The 24,877-nt window shown below is 42.2% G+C and overlaps 1 protein-coding gene across 1 annotated transcript in view; it reads right to left on the bottom strand.

Annotated features, from left to right (window-relative positions):
• Nucleotides 1-219: 219 nt before the first annotated feature.
• The window catches only part of LOC149281723 (ADP-ribose glycohydrolase MACROD1-like), a 403,871-nt gene continuing 379,213 nt past the window's right edge, over nt 220-24,877 (bottom strand). Inside the window, exons 4-9 of the mRNA XM_089499036.1 lie at nt 15,398-15,427; nt 5,374-5,490; nt 4,939-5,060; nt 4,019-4,049; nt 3,695-3,768; nt 220-318 (exon numbers count right to left, since the gene is read on the bottom strand). Of these exons, the coding sequence (XP_089355162.1) occupies nt 220-318; nt 3,695-3,768; nt 4,019-4,049; nt 4,939-5,060; nt 5,374-5,490; nt 15,398-15,427 (473 nt within the window). The remainder of the gene's footprint in view (nt 319-3,694; nt 3,769-4,018; nt 4,050-4,938; nt 5,061-5,373; nt 5,491-15,397; nt 15,428-24,877) is intronic.

Below are 24,877 nucleotides of genomic sequence, written 5' to 3'. Positions count from 1 at the left end.
TCAGCATCATCTGCTGTGTGTTCTTGGTACTTCATTGTTGGCTACACAAGGTAAAGTTAAGCTCTATTAAAATGTGTTGTGGAGAGCTGGGGAGATAAGAAGGGGACCTTCATTCCCGACAAAACAAACAAACAAAATAAACAACTAAGATTCTGTGCAAACCAGGATATATAACACCAAGGGACGATCTGCTGTAGCAAAAACACTTTGCACAAAATCTTAATAGAACCACTCACCCAAAGGGAAGTATTCAGGAAGTTTCTGGAGATAAATCTGTTCATCTTTCTCCAGGAAAACACAGATGATGATGCGGTCAAACTGTAAATCAACACAGACATGTAGATGTGAATGTATGCATTTAAAAGACCTATTTATTTATTTATACATATACAATCCTTTGGTACAAACAGAGCTACATTTCATCAGTATAATTGTGCTTAGTTTCAATGGAGATGTTACATCCAGGCTGAACAAAGGAGGTCTCTCCTATACCCAACTATACCCATAGAAAAAAAACTTATTATTATGAAAGGAAATGCAAACTTGCAGTTAGTTGTATCCTAGAGTGTGAACATTGTCATATACATTATCTCACAAAAGTGAGTACACCCCTCACATTTTTGTAAATATTTTATTATATCGTTTCATGTGACAACACTGAAGAAATGACACTCAAATGTAAAGTCACTACTTTACAGCCCATATAACAGTGTAAATTTGCCAAGACCCTAAAACTGAGCTGCAGCAGGGTGGGCAAGACCATACAGCGGTTTCACAGGATAGGTTCCACTCAGAACAGGCCTCTCCATGGTCGACCAAAGAAGTTGAGTGCGTGTGCTCAGTGTCATATCCAGAGGTTGTCTTTGGGAAATAGACGTATGAGTGCTGCCAGCATTGCTGCAGAGGTTGTCGTCTGCAAATTGGTCTGCATGGCTGTCGTTCCACAAGAAAGCCTGCAAACAGTTTGCTGAAGATAAGCAGGCTAAGGACATGGATTACTGGAAGCATGTCCTGTGGTCCAATGAGACCAAGATAAACTTATTTGGTTCAGATGGTGTCGGCAATGGTGCCGTGTGTGGAGGCAAGCAAGTGAGGAGTACAAAGACAAGTGTGTCTTGCCTACAGTCAAGCATGGTGGTGGGAGTGTCATGGTCTAGGCCTGCATGAGTTCTGCTGGTACTGGGGAGCTACAGTGTATTGAGGGAACCATGAATGCCAACATGTACTGTGACATACTGAAGCAGAGCATGATCCCCTTCCTTCGGAGACTGGACCATGGTGTAGTATTCCAACATGATAACCACCCCAAACTCCAAGACGACCACAGCCTTGCTAAAGAAGCTGAGGATTAAGGTGATGGACTGGCCAAGCGTGTCTCCAGACCTAAACCCTACTGACCATCTGTGGGGCATCCTCAAATGGAAGGTGGGGGAGTGCAAGGTCTCTAACATCCACCAGCTCCGTGATGTCATCATGGAGGAGTGGAAGAGGACTCCAGTGGCAACCTGTGAGGCTCTGGTGAACTTCATGCCCAAGAGGGTTAAGGCAATGCTGGAAAATAATGGTGGTCACACAAAATATTAACACTTTGGGTCCAATTTGGACATTTCCACTTAGGGGTGTACTCACTTTGTTGCCAAGGTTTAGACATTAATGGCTGTGTGTTGAGTTATTTTGAGGGGACAGCAAATTTACACTGTTATACAGGCTGTACACTCACTACTTTACATTGTAGCAGTATCATTTCTTTAGTGTTGTCACATGAAAATAAATAATAAATTACTCACTTTGTGAGATACTGTATGTGTTTGCCACCTATTTAGTGGAGATGTACACAGAAACATAAAAACATAGAAGCATTCTGTCCATCTAATCTGCCACCTCGATAAAGATCTACATGTTTCTATCACACCTCCTCTCACTCTTCTTTCCTCCAGGTTATGCTTATTGAGTTCCCTTAATTATTGTGAGTTCTGCAAACCATTTACCATTTTAGTAGCCTTCATCTTAGTCTTTTTAGACTTAAATACTCTTCACTGAATGCGATAACCTTGGTCAGAAAATGTAAAAATCCAAGGGATAAACATATGGCTTGGAAATAATTCAATGCTAAATAAGGATTTGGGTCCTACAGCAGGTAGAAAAAATTACCAGACTTGTTTTATGAAATAGTTCTCATTTGCCATCAGACTCTCTGTATAAAAATTGACCATCTGAAAGTAGTCTTATTATCTATAATGGAGTGTTCCTGCTAATTTCCCCATTCTAATGGATGCCTGGTACTAAGGTACTCAAGTTTTGCCATAGAACCATCTTCTGTAATGTAATAACCCCTTTATTTCTATGAAAACATGTAAAATGAATATGTTTGCACTGTCGGGTTAAACATCTGTGGCTAAAGAGGACAGAAGCACATTGTTTCCTTCTAAAAGTTAACTCAGTTATAAATCTTAAAAACAATATGGTATTTTCTGTGTTTTCGTAGTACGTTGTATTGTGTTGTTTTGTTAATCGTATTGTAAATGGTTTACTAAAAGCGGGCTGGCTATCTAATTAAACCAAACATTTATCCACACCGATCTGTATGAAGTTAAGACACTTGTACTTATTTTACTGTTTTCATGGGTGCCTTTATTTCTTGGAGGACATAAAAGTCTGCCACTTAACAAGTCACTGCCCCTGCTACCATAACCAAAATCATTTTTAAAGAGGCTTTTCACCTACTCTGGTAAATGTAACACTCAAATTAAAAAAGGGCTTTATTCAGTGATTTATTAGTATTAACGCTAGTGCATGGTTTGCAGTTCAACTATATGTTGCCAGTTACCAGACTGTGACTGCTTATAAAACAGTTACATAGAAAGCAACAATTTCACCTAAGCAATTTAACGAGGCATACAAAGTATTAACGTGACTTAAATTGATATATTTTTGTGTGAATTTCTAGACGATCAAATTAAATTAAATCTCTAACAATTTTTAAGTGACCAAGATTTTTATTTTGCACTGCAGAAAGATAAAACAAACACAAAGTAACATACAGAGACAATTCTTCGATTTCTCCGATTGGCCCATTTACGCCATGGAGACCGCATTGGATGGTGTTGCGCATCTTTAAGACACAGAGAGCCAGAAAAGGACATGTTTTAATGTGGTGCAGATGCTGACGAGGAGAGGGTGGCTGGGGGTGCTGCTCTATGTCAGCGCTGAAGGAAAGTATGTTGCTGCCCTCACTGTGGTGCACCAGGATATGATGTCACATGCCAAAAGTTATTTATATTGCCAAAGTTATTTAATTAAACATGATTGCTACATTTGTTTAAAGGGGTAGTTAACTGCTCCATGCAGAATCACCACCAAAAATGATTATTATATTACTTTGGAAAGCAAGCCTGATAAAGAAAAACCATGTGATTTCATGCTTGTGTGTATGATGGGATTCTACAAAATCCTCCATGTATTTGTAAAGGGACAAATGATAATTTATTGGAGACACTCAGCTATCATATGTGAACCATAGCTATAATCACAATAATAACGAGAAGGACAATATAATGCAAGTCCAATCTGCGTTGATATTCATAATGTGTTTTATAAATACAGAGAATTCAGATATGGCACATGGGTTTTTGTTTAGTCATTGGAGACCTTTTCCTTTTCATAACTAACTCTCCCTCACTCTTTGTGCTCTCACCTTGTCCTTGCCCTCCTCCAAAACACTCCTAATTACTCCCAGGGCCACATCAGCTGCTGCATCTGCGGGGTATCCTGCAAGGGTATATTTCACATTTTGAATGGGTTAAAATACTACAATACAGACCAATAAACACTCAGTACTATTTTTACACAAAACTATGAATTACAGGTGAGCTGCATTTTTATCTCACTATATGAAATTTATTTTATTAAGGGCCAGCCCTAGCAAATATTTCTTTCTAGAAGGCGAGTTGACCTTGTGAGATCTTCATGGAGTAGAGACATTTCATGGTGTAGAGACTAAAGCGGACTGAGTACTCACCAAATACTCCTGTGGAAATACAAGGGAATGCCTAGGGGAAAAGATAATTGTAACATTAAGTTATGATTATATAATTAACAAATAGTATTATTGTTATTGATTCTACAATACCTGTGTTATTTATTATTGAGAAGGTGAGCAATCATTTGCATACTGTACATCAAAAGGTAATGGGTACCAAAAATAAATAAAAATCAAGATACCTATCAATATAAGTACATATTTAGATTTTTATGCCAGTGTCACACAGGGTTTGTCACTTTCTGGATGAGAGGCAAACACTGTGTTTATAACTCGTGTCACAGACATCACAGCACCTACAAAACAGATTTGCCTCACAGACTTTTATGGAAACACTATTATATAATACAATCCAGCGACAAAAAGATCCATAATTCCTTTGTCATGCTATAGCTGTATTTTATCACACTGCCTGAGAACTCTCTAGAACAGCGTCGTGCTACTGGCAGCCAGCAAGCAATTACTGTACTAGAATAGAGTAAATGTTATTAATATATCATTATGTTTGCTGAACACTGCGTGACTCTACAAACTTATTATACAAAGAATATATATTCCAGTAATGCAAATCTTAATAATCACTGTTCGCTTCTCCCCACCAGGTGTGCTAGTGCTCCAAAATGCTAAGAGCCAAGTCATCCAGAGCGAGGAAGGAATAGAAAAACACAAGCAATGAGAGACCAAATAAATGCGAGCAGACAGTGGGAGGAAAAGGAACGAGACTGAAATGGGCATGTGACTGAAAGACTTGAAGATATACAAAGACAGGAGGACAGGGATGATAAGGCAGAGAGTGAGACAGAGAATTTAACAATGCTTTTGTTACTGTAATAATGAACAGGGGCAGCCTTGGGACGTTAAGGAACAAAGAGACTACCCCTCTTGTTTTTGCCACTCACCACAGAACACAGTTTGCCCTCCACTGCCACTTTCAGGCTGTTCTTGTAGCAATTCTTCAGATCTTCCTCCTGACTGGGCCCTGGCTGACCTTGTGCCACAGGACCCACTGTGTGAATCACATCTATTGCCACAGAAACACATGGATGATAAGTTAAGGGACTGAAAGCATAGATCTAGCACAAAAAGTCACATGTGGGCATACATAAACATTATACATCTTGGACTAAATCATATCTGAATTGCAAGGCAGCAAGGCAGCAATACATAGTGTCAGTACAGATTATACAGAAACTGGGCAGGCTAGGGCTGAGAGGGAAGTGATTGTATTAAAGAGTCTCGCAGTTTAGACCTGGCACCATTACACATGGTGCTAGATTTTTCATAGCTTGCACTTGTAGGATTTATATATGAAAAAAAGAGAAAATGGCACTCACATTTGGCAGGAAGGAGATAACCGCATGTCATTTTGGCCAGTCCAGTTTCACACCCACCAAGAGAGCTACATTCTAACTTTAGGAGAGGACCTGCTGCCCGATGTATGCATCCATCCACTAGCAGAAAACAAGAGCACATGAAATTGCATGTTGGGCTAATTGTAAAGGAAAAGAGACCAGATAAGGAGACTTATGAACAGTGGTACATAAAACTGAAAGATAAATATTTGCAGCTGACTATTTTCAGTACCAAGGTCAGCTGCCACTTCAATATATAAACAGGGTATACTTTGTCTCTGCGAATACAAAAAAGGGTTAGGCTTTCTAGCATTAAAAGTGCATATAAATGGCTGAAGTGAAGATTAATTTTATAATCTCTCTGTCTCTCAATATCAGGATCATGTTTTCTACTATAAATCTGATCCTTTGCAATCATATTAATGTAATGCATCTGCCTGTTATATATATATAATACTGCCCTTTGCCATCATGCAATGAGTTTTTCCTCTGTCCTCAGCTTTTGACGTGTGACAATCTTTTCACCATTCAGCATACACAAGCCCTTATATCTGATTCTCATTCTTTGTGCAGTCTTTCCCTCTGTGTTACTGGCTCTTTCATTCATTTCCCCCCTATCTGTCTCCGTGATGTTACCAGACCTTGTTTCCTTTTTCTTTCTCCACCCTGACACTGTGGGACACAAAAATCATAACATGGACTGGTTGTAACCTGGTAAATTATACTACTGGAATTCAAATCAAAATACATACAGAGCAGCCTACTCATATATAACACAAAGAAAAAGCTCAGGGACATCCTGCACTTAAACATAAAAATAAAATAAAAAATAATAATAATAATAATAAATGGTAAATAATACTTTTAGTATGCTAACATATATAGAGTTTCTCAGATACCCAATCAGAATATGTTTGATTAAAAAAAAGACAACATCTTGCTTTGTGGACTCTATGTTTCCATGACACAGATTCTATTTTTACTGAAATAGGAATATAGCCAATGCTATGGCTATGAGAGATGGAAATTGTTTGGATTAAAATGAATGGGAATAATTAAGCTTTACATTAAAGACATAACCACTTAACTGCTGCTTACACGGGACTATAATTTACTTTTCAGAAGCAACGGTACGCGCTGAGACGAACTAGCGATGACAGGGAGGCCCTAGCATTTTAAGGCCCTAGTATTTTAAGGCCAGCAGCTGCCTTATGATGTAGTTGCAGCCAACAACTGGATATGTGCGGTAGCTCATGTAGCGTACGTCCGGGTATATCCAGCCACAAGCCAGATTGGGGGAGTGTTTGGAGTTGCTGGCCTGCATCCCACCAGGCATTTGCCCACTGTGTCAGATGGCCAGTCTGAGTATGTGACTAGATTTTTCTGTCCAGTATTTAACAGTGTCCAGTATTTAACTAGCGCCACAGAACTAGTGTGGCTAAAACAATAGTGTATGCCCTTAAGTTAGGTACTTATGGATATAAGGACATAAAGATATAGTATATCTTTGGAGTATGGGAAATAGAAAAATGACGAGAAGATGATACTTAATAAATTATAATGTGACCACCTCTTTGTTTTGCAGTGTCAGTAGCAAGTAGGAGGTGCAATGCACTATACTATACTACACTATACTGCCATTGCCTTAGGGGTGGCCAGGGCCGGCCCTACAACGGAGCTGAGTGGGGCAATTGCCCCAGGCGGCACTTTTGAAGGGGCGGCACTTTGCCACCAGAAGCGTTTTTTTTTTGGTTTTTTTGAAGCGGAGGAGAGAGAGGGGTGCCGAGTGGTTTTCGTTTACCCGCTCGGCGCCCCTCTCCTCTGCGAGCCCTCTAGCTCGGTCTCGGTGCCGGCTTGTAATGCTGAGCGCCGGAAGTGACGTCAATTTCCGGCGCTCAGCATTACAAGCCGGCACCGTGGCAGAGCAGGGAGACTCGCCGCAGAACTGTTTCAAGGTAAGTACAAATGGCGGAAGGGGGGGTAGATAATGGTGTCGGCGAAGTTTAAGATGCCGCCCCCCCCGGCGTCGGCAGGGGGGGGCTTCATTTTAATCTTCGCCCCAGGCGGCATTAAGTCTTGGGCCGGCCCTGGGGGTGGCTACTGCATTGTACTTCAATGCTTTTGCATTGCCACCTGGAACTAAAAAGGATTAGTTTTGTCTCCATGCATTAGTGCAGTTTTGAACCCTATTTATTTTTGATGATGCAAAATCTTAGTACCATGAAGTATGGTAGTTTTATTTATGTTGGCAAGGGAGGCAGGACCCTAAGCTGTTCTGATTTGAACGTGTTTTTTATTACCACCATCTATGCAATTTATAATGTTTTACTGGCAATTCCAAGTATAAACAGGATTTAAATATCATTTACATTATGATTTGGATTCTATATAAGCATTAATTGTTCATAATTGTGTTTAGGACATGACTAGATAGTGAAGGGGTACACCCCTTATTCTAATCCTTCGTTCCCCAAACTCTCTCTTTTGCTCTTTGGACACTGGTATTACTTCTTACTGCCAGACCTTTCTCTGTTCCTCCCTCCCTCCTACCCTCTTGGGTCTTACCCCTTTTATCTTTCTCTTCTCTGTTTGTCTTCAATCCTTAATTGTTTTTTCAATCCCATTAGTTCTAAGACCAGGTACTTAGAGAAGCAGTAAATCAGGGAAAACTTCAGGAAAACGACTAACATTAAACACAATTAACAGATACCCATGTATACATAGGGAATATACCGTATTTGCTCAATTAAAAGATGACCCTGATTTAAGACGACCCCCCAAAATTTGAAAAGAAAAAGCCTGAATATAAGACTACCCTATAGGGAAAAAAGTTTAACTAGTAAATACTAATGCCACTCTGCCCTAGTTATGCACATCTGCCCCCAGATATGCCTTATACCCCCTTATCTGCTCCCCAGAAATGCATTGTACCCCCATATGCCACTCTGCCCCCAGATATGCCTTTTTACACCAATATATGCCACTCTGCCTCCCTGATATGCATTTTAACCCCCTATATGCCACTCTGCCTCCAGAAAACCATTGAACCCCACCCCATGCTACTCTTAACCCCTCCCTGCCACTCTTAACCCCTCTACGCCACTCTTAACCCCCACGCCTCTCTTAACCCCCTTCCTGCCACTTACCAGTGCATCTCTTTACGTGTGACCCGTGTTCAGACTCCCTGGTGTCTAGTGGGGCAGCCGGTGGAGGTCGGTGTGAGGCAGACCTCCGCTGCTGGTAGCCAGTACTTCCACAGGGTTTCTATGACGGGAGCACCGGCATCACATGACCATCTGGTGCTCCACCATAGAAGCCACGACAGAGCTGCCGGCAGCAGCAGAGGTTGCCTGTGTGCATCCTGCAAACGTTCACAGACAACCTCCGCTGTTGTCGGCACTTCCGCCAGGGCTTCTAGGGTGGAGCACCGGAAGGTCATGTGATGCCGACGCTCCGTCATAGAACCCCCCCCCAGGAAGTACAGGGCAGCAGCAGAGGCTGCCAGAAAGGAGGATCCAGGTCCCCTGCTGCGCTGCGGGGGATCTGGATCTTAGTCTTATAATCAGACCTCTATTTGGGGTCTGATTAGAAGACGACCTCGAATATAAGATGAGGGATATTTTTCAGAGCAGTTTCTCTGAAAAAAACCTTGTCTTATAATCGAGCAAATACGATATATATATATATATATATATATATATATACACACACACACACATCCACAAAGGTTCTAATTATTGAGTTTAGGTGTTTCAGCCACACCCATATCCAGGGGTATAACTAGAAACAAAAAATTGTGAAGATAACCGGTATACCTCAATAATTGTGTGTGCTAAATAAATAAATCTATTGAAAATATTTCCCTTTTGTTTTCTTACAGCTGCTGCCTCAAAAACACCTCTCTCCAGGTGTTGCAAAGTATAGGTTCAATTTCAATTGGGGGCACTCATGTAAGAGAAACAAACAAAACAACAACAATAGTGTAGACTGTTCAGACAATACGATGTTAATTATATTGTGTCAATTGCACTCACAATAGTGCTGAAGTGCATGTCCCTGGCTGAAAGAAGTTTCTGCGCTATATCACAGCCTTTGGGGATCGGACCTGAACATCCACAACATTTGGAGGAGAGATCCTGGACACAGTGGGGTTCCCCCACCCCTCTCCCTGAGCACACCTAGCACATACTTTTTTGTGCATTGGATCCCGTGAGTGCAACTATTTACTATCCTATTCACAAGCTTTTGTAAACAGTATCACACTATTGGTTGTGCCTTCCATCTATCTCTCTTCAGTGAAGTCTAGTCCTCTATAAGAGGAGATTGAGAAACACACAATTAACATAGTATTGTCTGAACAGTCTACATTATTGTTGTTGTTTCTCTTACATGAGCTCCCCCAATTAAAAATAAACGTATAACTAGAAGCCACAGGGCCCTGGTGTGAAATTGACCCAAGGCCCTGCAATAGCTGGTTTGTGCCATCATTGCCCCCCAAACAACTTGTATAGTACAGTATAGTATAGTAGGTTCAACCTTTCACACAAACCGACTTCTAAAGTTGATCCAAAAGAACTTGTCTGTGCCTTTTTTGCCCCTTGGACCCCCTCCAACAGAGCCGGCCTTAGGCGTTGTGGCGCCCTGTGCGGACTACTCCTCTGGTGCCCCCCCTCACTACCCCCTCTCTGCCCCTTCAAACTACCCCCCCCCTCTGCCCCTTCAAACTACCCCCCCTCAAACTACCCCTCCCCTCTACCCCTTCAAACTACCACTCCCCTCTACCCCTTCAAACTACCCCTCCCCTCTGCCCCTTCAAACTACCCCCCCTGCCCATTCAAACTACCCCCCCCGCCCATTCAAACTACCCCCCCCTCTGCCCCTTCAAACTACACCCCCTCTCTGTGCCTTCAAACTACACGCCCCCTCTGCCCTTCAAACTACACCCACCCTCTGCCCCTTCAAACTACATCCCCCCTCTGCCCTTCAAACTACACCCCCCCTCTGCCCCTTCAAACTACACGCCCCCCCTGCCCCTTCAAACTACACCCCCTCCCTCTGCCCCTTCAAACTACACCCCCCACCCTCTGCCCCATCAAACTACACCCCCCACCCTCTGCCCCTTCAAACTACACCCCCCCTCTACCCCTTCAAACTACACCCCCCATCTGCCCCTTCAAACTACACCCCCCCCTCTGCCCCTTCAAACTACCCCCCCCCCTTTGCCCCTTCAAACTACAGCCTCTTATGTCCCTTGCACCCCCTCCAACAGAGCCGGCCTTAGGCGTTGTGGCGCCCTGTGCGGACTACTCCTCTTGTGCCCCCCCTCACTACCCCCCTCTCTGCCCCTTCAAACTACCCCCCCTCAAACTACCCCTCCCCTCTACCCCTTCAAACTACCCCTCCCCTCTGCCCCTTCAAACTACCCCCCCTGCCCATTCAAACTACCCCCCCTCTGCCCCTTCAAACTACACCCCCCCCTGTCCCTTCAAACTACACCCCCCCTCTGCCCTTCAAACTACACCCACCCTCTGCCCCTTCAAACTACACCCCCCCTCTGCCCTTCAAACTACACCCCCCTCTGCCCCTTCAAACTACACCCCCCTCCCTCTGCCCCTTCAAACTACACCCCCCTCCCTCTGCCCCTTCAAACTACACCCCCCACCCTCTGCCCCGTCAAACTACACCCCCCACCCTCTGCCCCTTCAAACTACACCCCCCTCTGCCCCTTCAAACTACACCCCCTCCCTCTGCCCCTTCAAACTACACCCCCCTCCTTCTGCCCCTTCAAACTACACCCCCCCCTCTGCCCCTTCAAACTACACCCCCCCCTCTGCCCCTTCAAACTACAGCCTCCCCCCCTTACCTTGTTGCCGGAGTCCTGCGGTGAGAGCGGGAGGCATCCGTCTTCTCGCTCTGCTGCGGTGCCGGCATTTCATGTTGAGCGCCGGAATAGTCCGGCGCTCAACATGAGATGCCGGCACCGCAACGGAGTTCAGGAGAGTAAGGGGTGCCGAGCGGTTGCTGAGAACTTCACGAGCAACCGCTCGGCGCCCCTGACCGGGACTTAGATTAAAGCATCGTTTTTTTTTTAAAAAACATCAATGATGTTAAATAAAGTTGAAAAAAAAAAAACCCCAAAAAAACCGATGCTTTAATCTAAGTCCCGGTCCGGCGCCCCTGCAAACATGGCGCCCTGTGCGGTCGCACAGGTCGCACACCCCTAAGGCCGGCCCTGCCCTCCAACGTACACTCTGGCACACATATGTAAACACACTTGTACAAATGACACACACTTACTCATACTAACACACATGTACACACTGCAACTTACACTACTTACACATCCATGCTCCCACACTGTAACAATCCGATGAGAGACGGGTCCTGTTTTCATAATGGTGAGCTATCAGGACGGGTAGTAGTAGTAGGAATAGTGGGACAACAGCAGGAAAGTTCCAATAGCATAAACAGGTCACAGTCCAAGGTCGAGGCAGGCAGCAAACAGGCAAAGTCCAAAAAGCAATCCGAAGTCAATCCAGGCGGCGATCAGAGAATAGTCAGGAACAAAGCAGGAGTCAGGAAACCAGTAAATCAGAATATAACACACTGAGACAGTGATAACGTATGTACCACACAAGGGCTCAGATTAGAGTGAGCAGGGGGTTTAAATTTGGTGCCAAACAGCTGAAGCAAATAATTAGCCAATCAGATAAAAAGCGGGAGGACCCACCCCCTAGCGTGATGTACACAGTTGACGGGTATGGGATTCCTGGCCGCCATGACAACGTACATGTGTGCGCACTTCCAGCACACCGAGGACGGAAGAAGAACCTCTCCAGGACCCCGGCCGCAGACCCCCGGCAGGAGAGAGACATACGCCACGACGGCCGAGGACGGCGAAGAGGGTGATCCCGGCGGCGAGCAGTGCTGGAGGACCCGACGGCGGGCACCATTGAGGACGCCCCCACCCGAGGGAGCGGGACGCGAGACGGACGCACGGCAGCAGCAGAGCCCCCTGGACAGACCCGCCGGCGAAAGGTGACACACACACACAATTACACATCCATGCTCACATTCATACATACAAACAACCATGTCAGAAGGGCCCTTTCTAAATTATTAAATTATTTTGAATCAGTGTGAGGAGAGAGGAGAGAAAGAGGTTGCAGGGGTCTCACCGGGCCCCCTAGAGACACGGACCACATTGCGACTGCTGTGACCCCTGTAGTTACACCGTGCCCATATCTAAAAGATGATTAAAAGGGCCTTAATGTCGAGGCATTGCAGCAACACAGTTTGAGGGAAGGAAGCGATTTCTAAGGTCATTTAACCCAATGAACATGCAAGGCACTCCAATTGTCACTAACTATTATTTTCTGTGATGTTACTGGCACGTCAATTGTTGTCAAGGGGGAAATTTGGGTTAAAAAGCAGTGCAGCCCTTGGTAAGCAATATAGCCATCAAAAATTAAATAGGACTCTTTAAACTTGGGATTCTTTGACGTAGTGGTGGGCTAAGCATCATATGGCCATATAGTGTGTTTTATTTATGCCTAGGTGTTTTTGTAATGGTATTCACCGAGTATGTATTGAATTATTTTATATTCAAAGCCTGTGCGAATGCTTTGAAATAAAATGTATATAACCATTACAATTCATACAAGAGTTAAAAAAAGTTGTAATTAACAACTATTTTGCCATAGGTTTAAAATATTTAATGTTGAGGAGTGAGGTAACCATTTCGAAGTAGCACTTACTACTAAAACATGGAATTAAAGTAATCAAAGTGTTAAGTACAGATAATTTGTGATAGTTTCTTAAATGATAATTTGAACAGGTACAGGCCAAGGTGCCAATGAGTTTTCTCTAACAATGTGAGCTTTAAATGTGTTTTTTAATTCAATTTCCACAGAGTCCAATTTTGGTGCACAGATTGTAAAAAAAACCCACCCTGTTATGCATCTTTTATCCTGCTCAGTTGGAAAACTAAACATTACCTATTGTAATAGAGTAATTTTTGCAGTTTTGTTGTTTTGTTCTTAAGACCAACCTGGTACCACACTCTACTTGAAACAACACTTAGTTGAATCTTATGTACTATAACCATAAAAAATGTATTTGCATAATTACGCTATAAATGTTATAGTTAAGTATTGCTGAATCCAAAGATTTCTGGCCAACAGTTCTTCCCTTTTTTAATCCACAGTGTGAACAACTAATTCATACCTCCAGATAGATAGGACTTCAGGATCTCCTAGAATAGGCACAGGTGGTTCAATATGTGTCTCAGTAGTTATAGCTGATAAAACTGTGCCAATTGCACACTTGGGAAGACATCATAAAAACCTTAGGTGGTGGGGGGTATATTTATGGATTGAAATCAAGCAACTCTGATCCACATGGACCTGATCTTGCTGATGCTCTGTTGAATGTGGAATTCCAACTAGAACTTGATTTAGTAACTTTCTGATTAAGCAACAACAACTGATTCATGGATATCTTTAGACCCTGGTTACATTTGCATTCTTCTAAGGCAGGTAAGAAACAAGTAGGTTAAAACTACTGGTGACCTATCATGTAGTATCACTGTAAATGAGCCTTGCTTAAGGTCTATAGTACCAACAGTTTAACAGTTCATTTTTTCAAGAACAAATCTGTCACTTTTTCCATTTCAGGGACAGATCCAGAGCTTGATCTTGTGTGGGGCACTCACATTATCACACATCCAGACACTCAGCACTAAGACACACAGACATTCAACACTAACGCACATGCACACACACACACACACACACTTACATACACACCCACCCACACACACACACACATAGTAACATTGCCAAAGACACATGTTAACACACTAACATACCCAGACACACTTTTATTAACATGCTCAAAGACACATGTTTACACTGTAACATACTTACATTTTCACCAACATACCCAGACATACATGCTAACGTACCTGGACACATACACTAACATTCCCAGACACTCACTAACATACCCAGGTAGTCACACACTAGCCTACCCAGGCATACACTAACATACATACCCAAACACACACACACTAAAATACCCAGGCAGATACACATGCATACCCAGGCAGACAATAACATACACACCCAAACACACACACTAAAATACTAAGGCAGACAAACACTAATATACCAAGGTTGGCACACGCTAACATACCCAGACACACATACATACCCAGGCAAAGAGAACCTAACATACACACTCAGACCCACATTAACATACAGATGCATAAACACACTAACATACCCAGGCAGACACTAACATACATACTGAGACAGACACTACCATACAGACACTCACACACTAAAATACCCAGGCAGACACATAGACACATACAAGCTAACATACCCAGGCAGACGCTAACATAAGGCACTACAATACCCAGGCAGACACACACTAACATAACCAAGTAGACACTAACTTACATGCAGTCCACTTACGCCACAAAACTGCAGCCTGTGTCTGATGCAGCTCGACATGTGAGCTGCCACACAACCCCCACGGGGTCACTCTGCCTTCTTCTGGCAGAACATGCCCCAGAACATAAAGCTAGGAGTTTAAATAAATGAATTTAGCTCTGCTAAAAACTTGATTGTGACAGTACCCCTTTATACTGTAAACAGTTAGCCTTGGATAATGCATACCTTCTCCTGTAAGTTAGGTTAGCCTTGCATAATTAGTGAGTTTAAGGTGTAATTCTACCGTAAGCTCCCCATTTAGTAAATAAATTGTGTCTATCTTGCTTTATGAGAATTCTTTCCAACAGTAGCTTCTGCCTGTCCCATCATAATAGTATAACTGACAGGCAGTGATAATTAACTGACACATAGCTATAGGAAGCTAACAGGTAACCATGTATCACAGAGAGGTGGCTCGGTATAAGTGACAGGCGCATTTAACAGATAACTGTATATGTGAAGTGCAGAGTGTCTCATGGGACACACAAGACAAACAGAGACTTACTTACCCCCTCCACCTCCCAACAGGGAACTGTTAGCTGAAATAGAGAAAGAGAGAGAGAGAGAGTTAAGGGAGGGGTGAAATGAATTCGAGCCATTTAGTAAAAAAACGAAATACTGGCGGTTGATAATTTCTTTGAATCTTAAAACATTAGATATTTCAGTCCCACAATGCAGAAATTCACACTAGTGCGACACAGAGTATAATTTCTAAAAACACTTCACCAGTCTGCCTTGGAACTTGTAGCTACATCCTTTTATTCATGCTCATCTATCTTGGTCCCCCTCTTCGTTCTTCCTTCTCGGTATCAGGGGAGTAATTAGTGAGGGATCCCTTATTCCCAGAACTTGAAGCCACATGATTTGTCAGATTAATACACACGACTAAGTAAGATAAAGTGACGGGGGAGATGTAGGGGGACAAGAGAGGTAGGTGGGGAGGAATGAGAAAGGGGTTGGCTCCCTTGTTGATACACGCTTGGTATATACACATAACAGATATGCAGAACCTGCTTCACAGTCTCATAAAAATACAATGTTTAGGTGCTTCCTTTTTTAAATGAAATACGTTTTAGGCGTTCAACGACAGGGTAGCTTCCAGTGAAATGCTCTGTGCAAACATGTCCTGCAGAGTTTGCACAGAAAAAAATGATAGCATTTCAGATATTACTTTTATGGATATTTTTCTGAAAAATATGATTCTATGTAGAGCAGAATGTATATATAAATAGACATACTGGGAGTTATGTATAGAAAGCAAATACGTTTCAAAGTAATAAAACTGGAGCAGTCACCTTAGCAACCGATGGAACGCTCATGTTGATTGTTCCACTTATCTAAGTCTGCACAAGGACTGCTCTTCATTCAGACACCTCAAAGGAACACTATGGGCTCCAAACGTGGAACAGCCACCATAGAACTTCTTGCTACATACCTTACGATATGTAAATACATTATATGGACAAAAGTATTGGGACACACCTCTTAATTATAGAATTCCGGTGTTTCAATCAGACCCATTGCTGCAGGTGTATAAAATCAAGCACCCAGCCATGCAATCTGCATTTTCAAACATTTGTGAAAAAACAGGTCGCTATGAAGAGTTCAGTGAATATAAGCGTGGTACTGTGATAGAATGCCACCTTTGCAATGAGTCAGGTTGTGAAATTTCATCCCTTCTAGATATTCCACGGTCACCCTTAAGAGGTATTATTGGAGAGTGGAAGCATTTAGGAACAGCAGCGACGAAGCGGAAGACCACGTACAGCGGGGTCACAAAGTGCTGAGGTTCATGGTGCGTGAAAGTTGCCAACACTCTGCTGATTCCATAGCTAAAAGGTTCCAAAATTCCACTGGAGTTAATAACAGCACAAAAACCGTACGTCCGGAGGCTTCATGGAATGGGTTTCCATGGCCAAGCAGCTGCATATAAGTCTCACATCACCAAGTACAATGCCAAGCGTTGGATCGAGTGGTGTAAAGCACGTCACACTGGACTCTGGAGCAGAGGAAACGTCTTCTGTGGAGTGACAAATCCCGCTTCTCTGTTTGGCAATCTGATGGGAGAGATTGGGGGATGCCAGGAGAAAGTTATCTACCTGACTGCAGGAGGGAAACTGGTCAGGGGCTGTTTTTCATGAGTTGGGCCCCTTACTCCCAGCGAAAGGGAAACATTAATGCTTCAGCGTACCAAGGCATTTTGGACAATGCTATGCTTCTAACTTTGTGTGAATAGTTTGGGAAAGGCCCTTTTCTATTCGAGCATGACTATCCCCAGTGCACAAAGCAAGGCTGGATGGGCTTGGTGTGGAAGAACTTGACTGGGCGGCACCCAGCCCTGACCTTAACCCCATTGAGCAACTTTGGGATGAACTGGAACGGAGATTGAGCGCCAACTTCAGTGTCTGGCCTCATAAACGCTCTACCAGATGAATGGGCAGAAATTCCCACAGAAACGCTCCAAAATCTTGCACAAAGTCTTCACAGAAGAGTGAAGGCTGTTACAGCTGCAAGGGTGAGACCAACTACATATTAATGTCTATGTAATTTAGCATGCTATGGTGTAATGGTCAGGTGTCCCAATTCTTTTGCCCACATAGTGTGTGTATTGAGATACATATGTAACGGAAATGGTAATTCCTGGCCCTAAGAGCAAATATAGCATCTAAAAACTTGCTTCGGGGTAGTAGGGTTGCCGCTAAAAAAAAAAATGCCTTTCGGAAACAAACTTTTTTAATTCAATGCTAGGCAGCAATACCTGCTTGCAATCATTTAACCCTTTCAATGCTGGGGTCTGAATTTTATTTTTCCCTATGTGTCTCAGCAATAGATAAAAAGGCTTAAAACAGCTTAAACTTTACATTGGCAACTGTAAAAGTTTTCTTGGGTAAAAAGTATAACTTTTCTATCATGTCAGCAATGGTTTTGTAGAGACACAGCTGACTAACACAGCCCTGTTCACCGGAGTCCTAGTTTGTCAGTCGCATTACAGAGTTATCTTGACGTAACTCAAGCAAACTGACTCCAAAACCAAGTTTAGAAATGAGAAACATGAGATCACCATATCTTAAACAGCAACTTGACAGTATTTTGAGCGCTCAACAGCAACTGGAAAATCGTTAAATACAACGGGGGAAAAAATGACAAAAGACTTGGTTTTGGAGTCAGTTTGCTTGAGTTACGTCAAGATAACTCTGTAACGCGACTGACAATCTAGGACTCCGGTGAACAGGCCTGTGTTAGTCAGCTGTGTCTGTACGAAACCATTGTTGACATGATAGGCAGTATGCCTGATCTTGGAAGCTATAGCTATCTGCTATTCAGATGAAAGGTGTATCAGATGGTACAATTGTTTTCATACAGTACACCTGCTAGGGCTTAATATACATACATGTGTGTGTGTGTATATATATATATATATATATATATATATAGATATATACACACACACACGCAGAAACTGCAAGTTATGTTACATGATTGTAATGTTTCCTAACATAACTACATCTCTCTTGGCACCTGTGATATGGTCTTGACAAGGTCATCTCTCACAGGCACCTGTGCAGCTTAACCAAGCCCATTAACAATATCTGCAGCCAGTCAGATATAGTCAATTTCTTAGAAGCCTACCTTCGGTTAGGTCTCTTACTTTAGTGAGAAGACTTTTCTTTATATTATATAACATGTTACTTATAGAAAATATTCTTATTTGGTTTATTTATAAATGCCAAAATGTACATATAGCATAGAAATAACTGCCACATTGGAACAAAAGAAGAAGACAACCCCACTCTTAACAGCTTGAAATCTCGAAATGGGAATTTAGGAAGAGAATAAAATTGAATCAATGGTAGCCATACAAGAGGCAAAATCTGGTACAAGACGTTCTCTTAATGCAAATGCTGTTGATAGTTCTGATTTAGGTCAACTTCGCTAACAAGCTAAATATTCATTAAACCACGAATCAAGGTAAGCTGAAACATATCAGCTAACTCTCTTCACTAGGCATCATTATTTATTGTTTTATATAGCGCCATCATATTCTGTAGCGCTTTATTTGACTAATGTGCGGTTATTTCAGTGTAGTGAAATCAGTGAGATCACATACAAGCAATCCTGCTGATAAAATGGTGCACTCACTTTCCTTTATGAAACCCAAATACACATCTGTCTGATTATTTATTTACCGCTAGCGTATATAACACACTTTATTCCTTTGGTGGCCATGGCAGCAACCTACCCTGTGGACCTGGAAGTGGGGAAGCTCTCTGCATACAAAATAATGCTTACAACATTTCTGGCTAAGCATCATTGGAGTTGCTGTCCAACAAACACAGGAGGACCTCGGGTTTCCTAGTTCTAGTGTAACCCAATAAGCATTCACTAACATCAGCCAGGTTTATGCGTTTGTGTATAGGGGCTAGCTACTGCCTTATGGTCCTGTGGAATTAGAATCTACTTATGTTGATGACTGCCATACCATGAGATGTGCTCCAAATTTATATCATGAGAATAGCACTACTTGTGCATACATTGCTTCTATCAACCTGTCAAAGGTACGTTTAAAAAAAAATGATTTGCAATGGGGTCGGCACAAGCAAAACCAAGAATCTTTTGTCAACGTAGATCTGTGGGTTTAATGTTTCCAGACCTTTCTCTTACACTGTGGCTACTGGTCCCTAATGCTTAGCAGTGGAAGATACTTAGAATGCAGAGCTCATACTAGTCACCAGAGACTATGTGCAACTGACTGTTACCAAGAGGCTGAGAGTGAGAGGAAAACAGAATTCTTACAATATAGTATAATGTTGCACAAAATAGTATGCGTTACTCTTTTGTATGGTTGTAAACACAGACTGGCATGTACAGCGATATTAATATGGACTATTTCTTTCTTTTGAAGCACAGTACATCCCTTTGTTTATGTTCCACATCATGTGAACCCTTTTAATACTGATCGGAAAATGCAGGGCTGGAGAGTCGAATGTTTACTTCTGGTCTGTAGGAAGATGAGAGAATTTTTCTATGGAGTCACGCCAGCTTGGCAACCTGATTCTCTTAAGAGCAACATGGCAAAGGCTGCATCAGAATAACATAACTGTCCCTTCTAGTAATCCAGGTACAGTTTCATGGTTGCTGTCCATTCTACTGAGCGCCAGGACATGATGTCACATCCAGCACTCTGCGCAAAAAGACGATCAATGTGCAATGGAGGCTCTGCTGCTTTCGTTCAATCCTTCACAGAGTAAATTGCGTACATTGAGTCACATGATCACTGATTTTGCTTAGGAGACACTGCAGGGCCTGCCCCTGGGCATATTTGTCACCTGCTCTATATCTTCATATAGCACTTTTTTTATGAACCAAAAACATTTCTATAGCAAAAAGGATTGGACGCACTGCCAGGCACCGGCCCACCTCCTACGGTCTTACAAATTGATCTATTGCACTCTCTCCCTCGTTCTCTATACCTTTTATTTCTTCACCACATGTGTCTATCAATTCACCCTTTGAATGTATGTACTGTAAGAAGTGCTGCATAGATTGCTAGCACTATATCAATAAGACACGCTAATAACAACAATGACAACTAAATAAAAGACTCCTTAAGAGTTGAGTACTCCCAACACAAGGGTTACAATCATTCTTACTCGTGCAAATATGTAACAATTAACAGCTGCAATCAGTATGAAGTGAAATTGAAAATAGCGCAAGAAAAAAATAAAACTTGGAGCTTTGGGACTTTTCTTCCATGCCCCAAAACGTCCCTGGAGAGAATAAAGATCCCGGATTGCTAAAGCATCATCCAGCTGCATAAAGAGGTTATCTGGGACGCGGTTATTCGCTAATAAATGTATCCATGATCTACAGGTAATCTGTATAGCTTTGTCATTGTATACCCAAGGGAAGAGGCCTGGCCTGCAGTCTCTCTGACAAGCACTTTCATTTATGCTTCCCATCAATCCTAAACTGCACCTGCAAGTCACAAATGGGAAGTTCTTACACACTCTTACCCCCACTGGCATGTGAAACTCTCTGCGGCTTGCCCTTTGTAATACAGTTAACGTAGTGATAAATGCAAATTTTTCACCAAACCCTTTTCAATCTATGCAGGTCTGGTAACAGATGCAAACAGCTAGTTATCCAGCTGTTCTGCAAAAACGGGGTTTATTCACCAAAGCCAGAGCTGTCCAGAGGGTTTGCAGGGCAGCTGCAGTTTCCTGGATTATACAGGTCCAAGCCCATTGAGCTGCTGCTCCAATTGTTTTGCCCTGTATAATGTATAAAATATCTTCACCATCGAATTATGCATGGCCAGCCGACCTTTCCTTGCAGAAAAAGATATTTTCCAAAGTTTCATGTCTTCTCCAGCTTTAATGAATAGCCCCCCTGTCACTCGCATTATGCTCTTTGAGCATTCACGTGTAACATGGACAATGTAGTCTCACAGCTGGAGAGTTTCATGTTATAATACAGATCATACGCCAAGATTTCTGACACCCCACGATCATGATGATGCTTCCCTCCTACACACTCTTGTTACCAACTGGGGAGAACATGGTTGGGTTCCACTCGCCACTCAGCTCCCTGCCATAGGCAGCTGCCCAGTTCCCCTGTATGGCAAGGCTGGCCCTGGTCATATTTCTGCAAAAATATGTCGTTATTTGGGTTTATCATTTACCCAGCCAAATGTTAAGCTTTCTCTTCCCACCAATGTAAGAATTAAGAGATACGACTAAATTGTTTTAGTTCCAATGGAAGCTGAAATGTTTCGGTCTATTTTCTTAAAGCTCGACTCCTTTCCTTTCCATCTTCTGGCGTATCCTTATTTTTCCCTCCGCCTCCCCCCCCCCTCCATCTGCCTCTCCTCCCTCCCTCCTCCTGGTCCCTCCTCTATTCCAGCGGCAGTACCACAGTGATCGCCTGCTGCCCCTCACCTCCATTAGCATCTTTCTCGGCATCAGTGGCCCCTCCGGAGATGCCTTTTTGGGGCTCCCCGGCCTGATTTTGGGGATGTGGCGACATTGTGTGCGGCTCCTGTCCTGTCTTCCCTCCCTGGAATACCCAGGTGATAGCAGCAAACTTTGCCCATAGGATCGCCCGGCTGCGCAAAGCAGGTGAGGTGCCTTCTGCGATAGTGATCGGGTCTTCGATCTCTTTGGGGAGGAGGGGTAGATCGATTAAGGGTTAAGCTCAGCGATTTGTTGGGTGATAGTGCCAGGGTCGGTGCCAGTGTTCGTGTCTGCGTGAGAATGGCAGTGCGTGCCTGTGTGTTATAGTGCGTATCAGTGCACATCCCTTACATTGAAATATCCGTGCAGTTTGGGTTAGTGTATTAACGTGCCAGTGTGCATCAGTGTGCTGTGAACACGACGCATGCAGTCCGACTGTTTCAATGTGCAGGTACCGCTATGTGGTGTGTTGCTTGTCGTGTGTAGCATGTGCGGGTGCCATCCATGTGTTGCTATGTGCGTGCAGTGTTTGCATGTCCCGGTGTAGCCGTGTTATTGTCTGCATTCTTAGCTAACATCTCATTCTACCATCATCCGACACATGTATGTTACATGACATAAGTATGGAGAATCATAGTGCAGCAGCCATAGTGATTGGGGTGGACATATTACTGATAGAAGTTGTAGATTTGCCCAATCGTGCTTTATTTTGTATATCTGAGGCTGTTAGAAAACTGTTTTCCTGAAATAATTAAGCAGGATTAAGATGATGATTTATGAAGATTATGAGTATTATTATATTCACGGAAAATATTAATCTACATGTAATTCTGCTTTTTCATGTCATTTGTTACATTCTTGTATTCTGTTGAATCTCCTTGATGATGTGTGATGTCATACTGTTGAGTGAGTCTGTATTGGGTAAAGCTATGTGCTCACAAGTACCAGTCTCTTCCTTTTAATTTTCAATTTAAAGGTACAGTATTCATAACTCATGTAAACATGGTGGGTGTCAAAGAAAAGATTATACATAGAATCTAATCATATATGGTACATGACAGAAGTGTTTGCTATATACAATGTCAAACAACAGTCTGGAACCTCTGCCATGCCAGCCGCTGTGCACTATAACTCCCATCATGCCCATTTGGCCTAAAATAATCCAGCCATAACTATTTAATGATGTGTGTTGAGCTGCAAATTTGGTCCAGCAAGATGAAGATTGTAGTCTACAGCAGCTGGAGTGCCAGAGGTTGCCTGTTTACTACATAGAGACTTTTCATCACTCTGATGCAAATGTCATCACGTTACATCATATTCTAGAATTTATACTTAATATAGTATTATATTATATAAAAAATAATTTATGCAAAAATATAACACATCAGAAACTAATGTGAATATGCTTAGAAAACCCAATCATGCTTCCTAACATAAAGGTATCAGGTGTAATTTCATGTTTTTTTCTGACAGGTAATTATGGTATAACTTTTAGTACACTCATAAAACTCACACAAATGCCTGCTCCTAAGAACTTACAGCCTCTATGGCTCAGCAATCACCAACCAGAGATTCTAATATATCAGGTATGAGAACGACATGTCACCAGCTTTTTAACACACCAAGGATAAAAACACAAGAGAAAACTCCCAAGTGTTAAATTCATTTATACCAATACTTACTATTTCCTCGTTTTTACTTCTGTAACACTGAAACAGTCGCGCATGCTTACAAGCTTCTTTTTTAAACTTAGTAACCTGTCATATTGTACTAGTTGTTAGGTAGGGGTAATGTATAACACACTGTAAAAAGTGGTCTTTTCTGCAATAGGAAAGTTCCAGTGGTTGCTATGGTGATCAGACCACTTTTAAAACTTTGCACTAGAATCACGTTTTATACATTAACCCCCATAGTGTGATAAGTGCCATAACTATAGTCATACTTTATCACAAAATAACATTACAAACATTCGGACTGTATTCTTGGGAATCTAGAGAAACCTTTTGCATGACACCATTCTATAGACTTTATCAAGCAATGGGTACACAAAGCTGCAGTGAGTACAGAAGAAAGGGTAGCAAGTATATATGTACTTAGGCCGTGCAGCCAGACTTACATTTTTTGGGCAGGGTCACTATAATAAGACTTCTTGTTAATACTTTTCATTATAATTTTCTCTATGGCTGTCTTTTTTTTGCAGAGGGCTCATTGGGGTGCAGGGTACCCAACACAGGTAACCCAACTCCCACATATCGCCTCTCAACATAGGCAATGACATGCTGCGTTACTTAATTATTCAAGTCTGTCTTATATATATATATATATATATATATATTCTAAATCTAGAAGCAGTAATCTGATAAAGTCATCTGAGCAGTAACATTTAGTATGTATTTTATTACCTGGTTTAAACATCTTAGTGGTAATAACTCACTTTTGAATTATGTGACACAAATACCTGATTTGATCAATATCAATTTTAGAACCTGGGGAAGTTATCTGATTGTGTCACTATGGATTTTATCATCCGATCATCACCTGTGAACTTATGAACACTATTGATTGTATCGTACAGTTCAATAAGATCATTAGAGCCGTCTGGCTCAAAAAAAACCTGTCCAGATACCTTTTTCGATGGGCAATCTTGTACCTGTGTGAGATCTACTTTTGTGTAGGTGAAATTCGAAGGCATTTGGAGAAACCATTTACAATACTAGCTGGTACTGGAATAACCATATACACACCTCTTAACATGTAATGATGATTATTCATTTTTTCACAGGATATAATTACCAGAGACCTAGAAACAAGTATTAATATTAGTGCTATCATATTCTTAAATTACTAACATTATTGATACATTGCTTGATATTATAATATGAGAGATGAGTATAGTCTGACGTATCTTAAAGCTGGTTGAGGAATGATACAGACGATATCACTTGATGTCATTACCCCTCTAAAGTCTTACCTAGATTTTCACATATTGCTAAAATAGTGTTAGCGGACTAATATTATTAAGCTGTTTTCGCACTC

Source organism: Sceloporus occidentalis, unplaced genomic scaffold (genome assembly GCF_023333645.1).
Source record: "Sceloporus occidentalis isolate IW3139 unplaced genomic scaffold, rSceOcc1.0.p SCAF_128, whole genome shotgun sequence".
NCBI lineage: Eukaryota > Metazoa > Chordata > Lepidosauria > Squamata > Phrynosomatidae > Sceloporus > Sceloporus occidentalis.
Note: the sequence above shows the minus strand (reverse complement) of the source record. Positions and strands in the feature narration are given on the sequence as shown.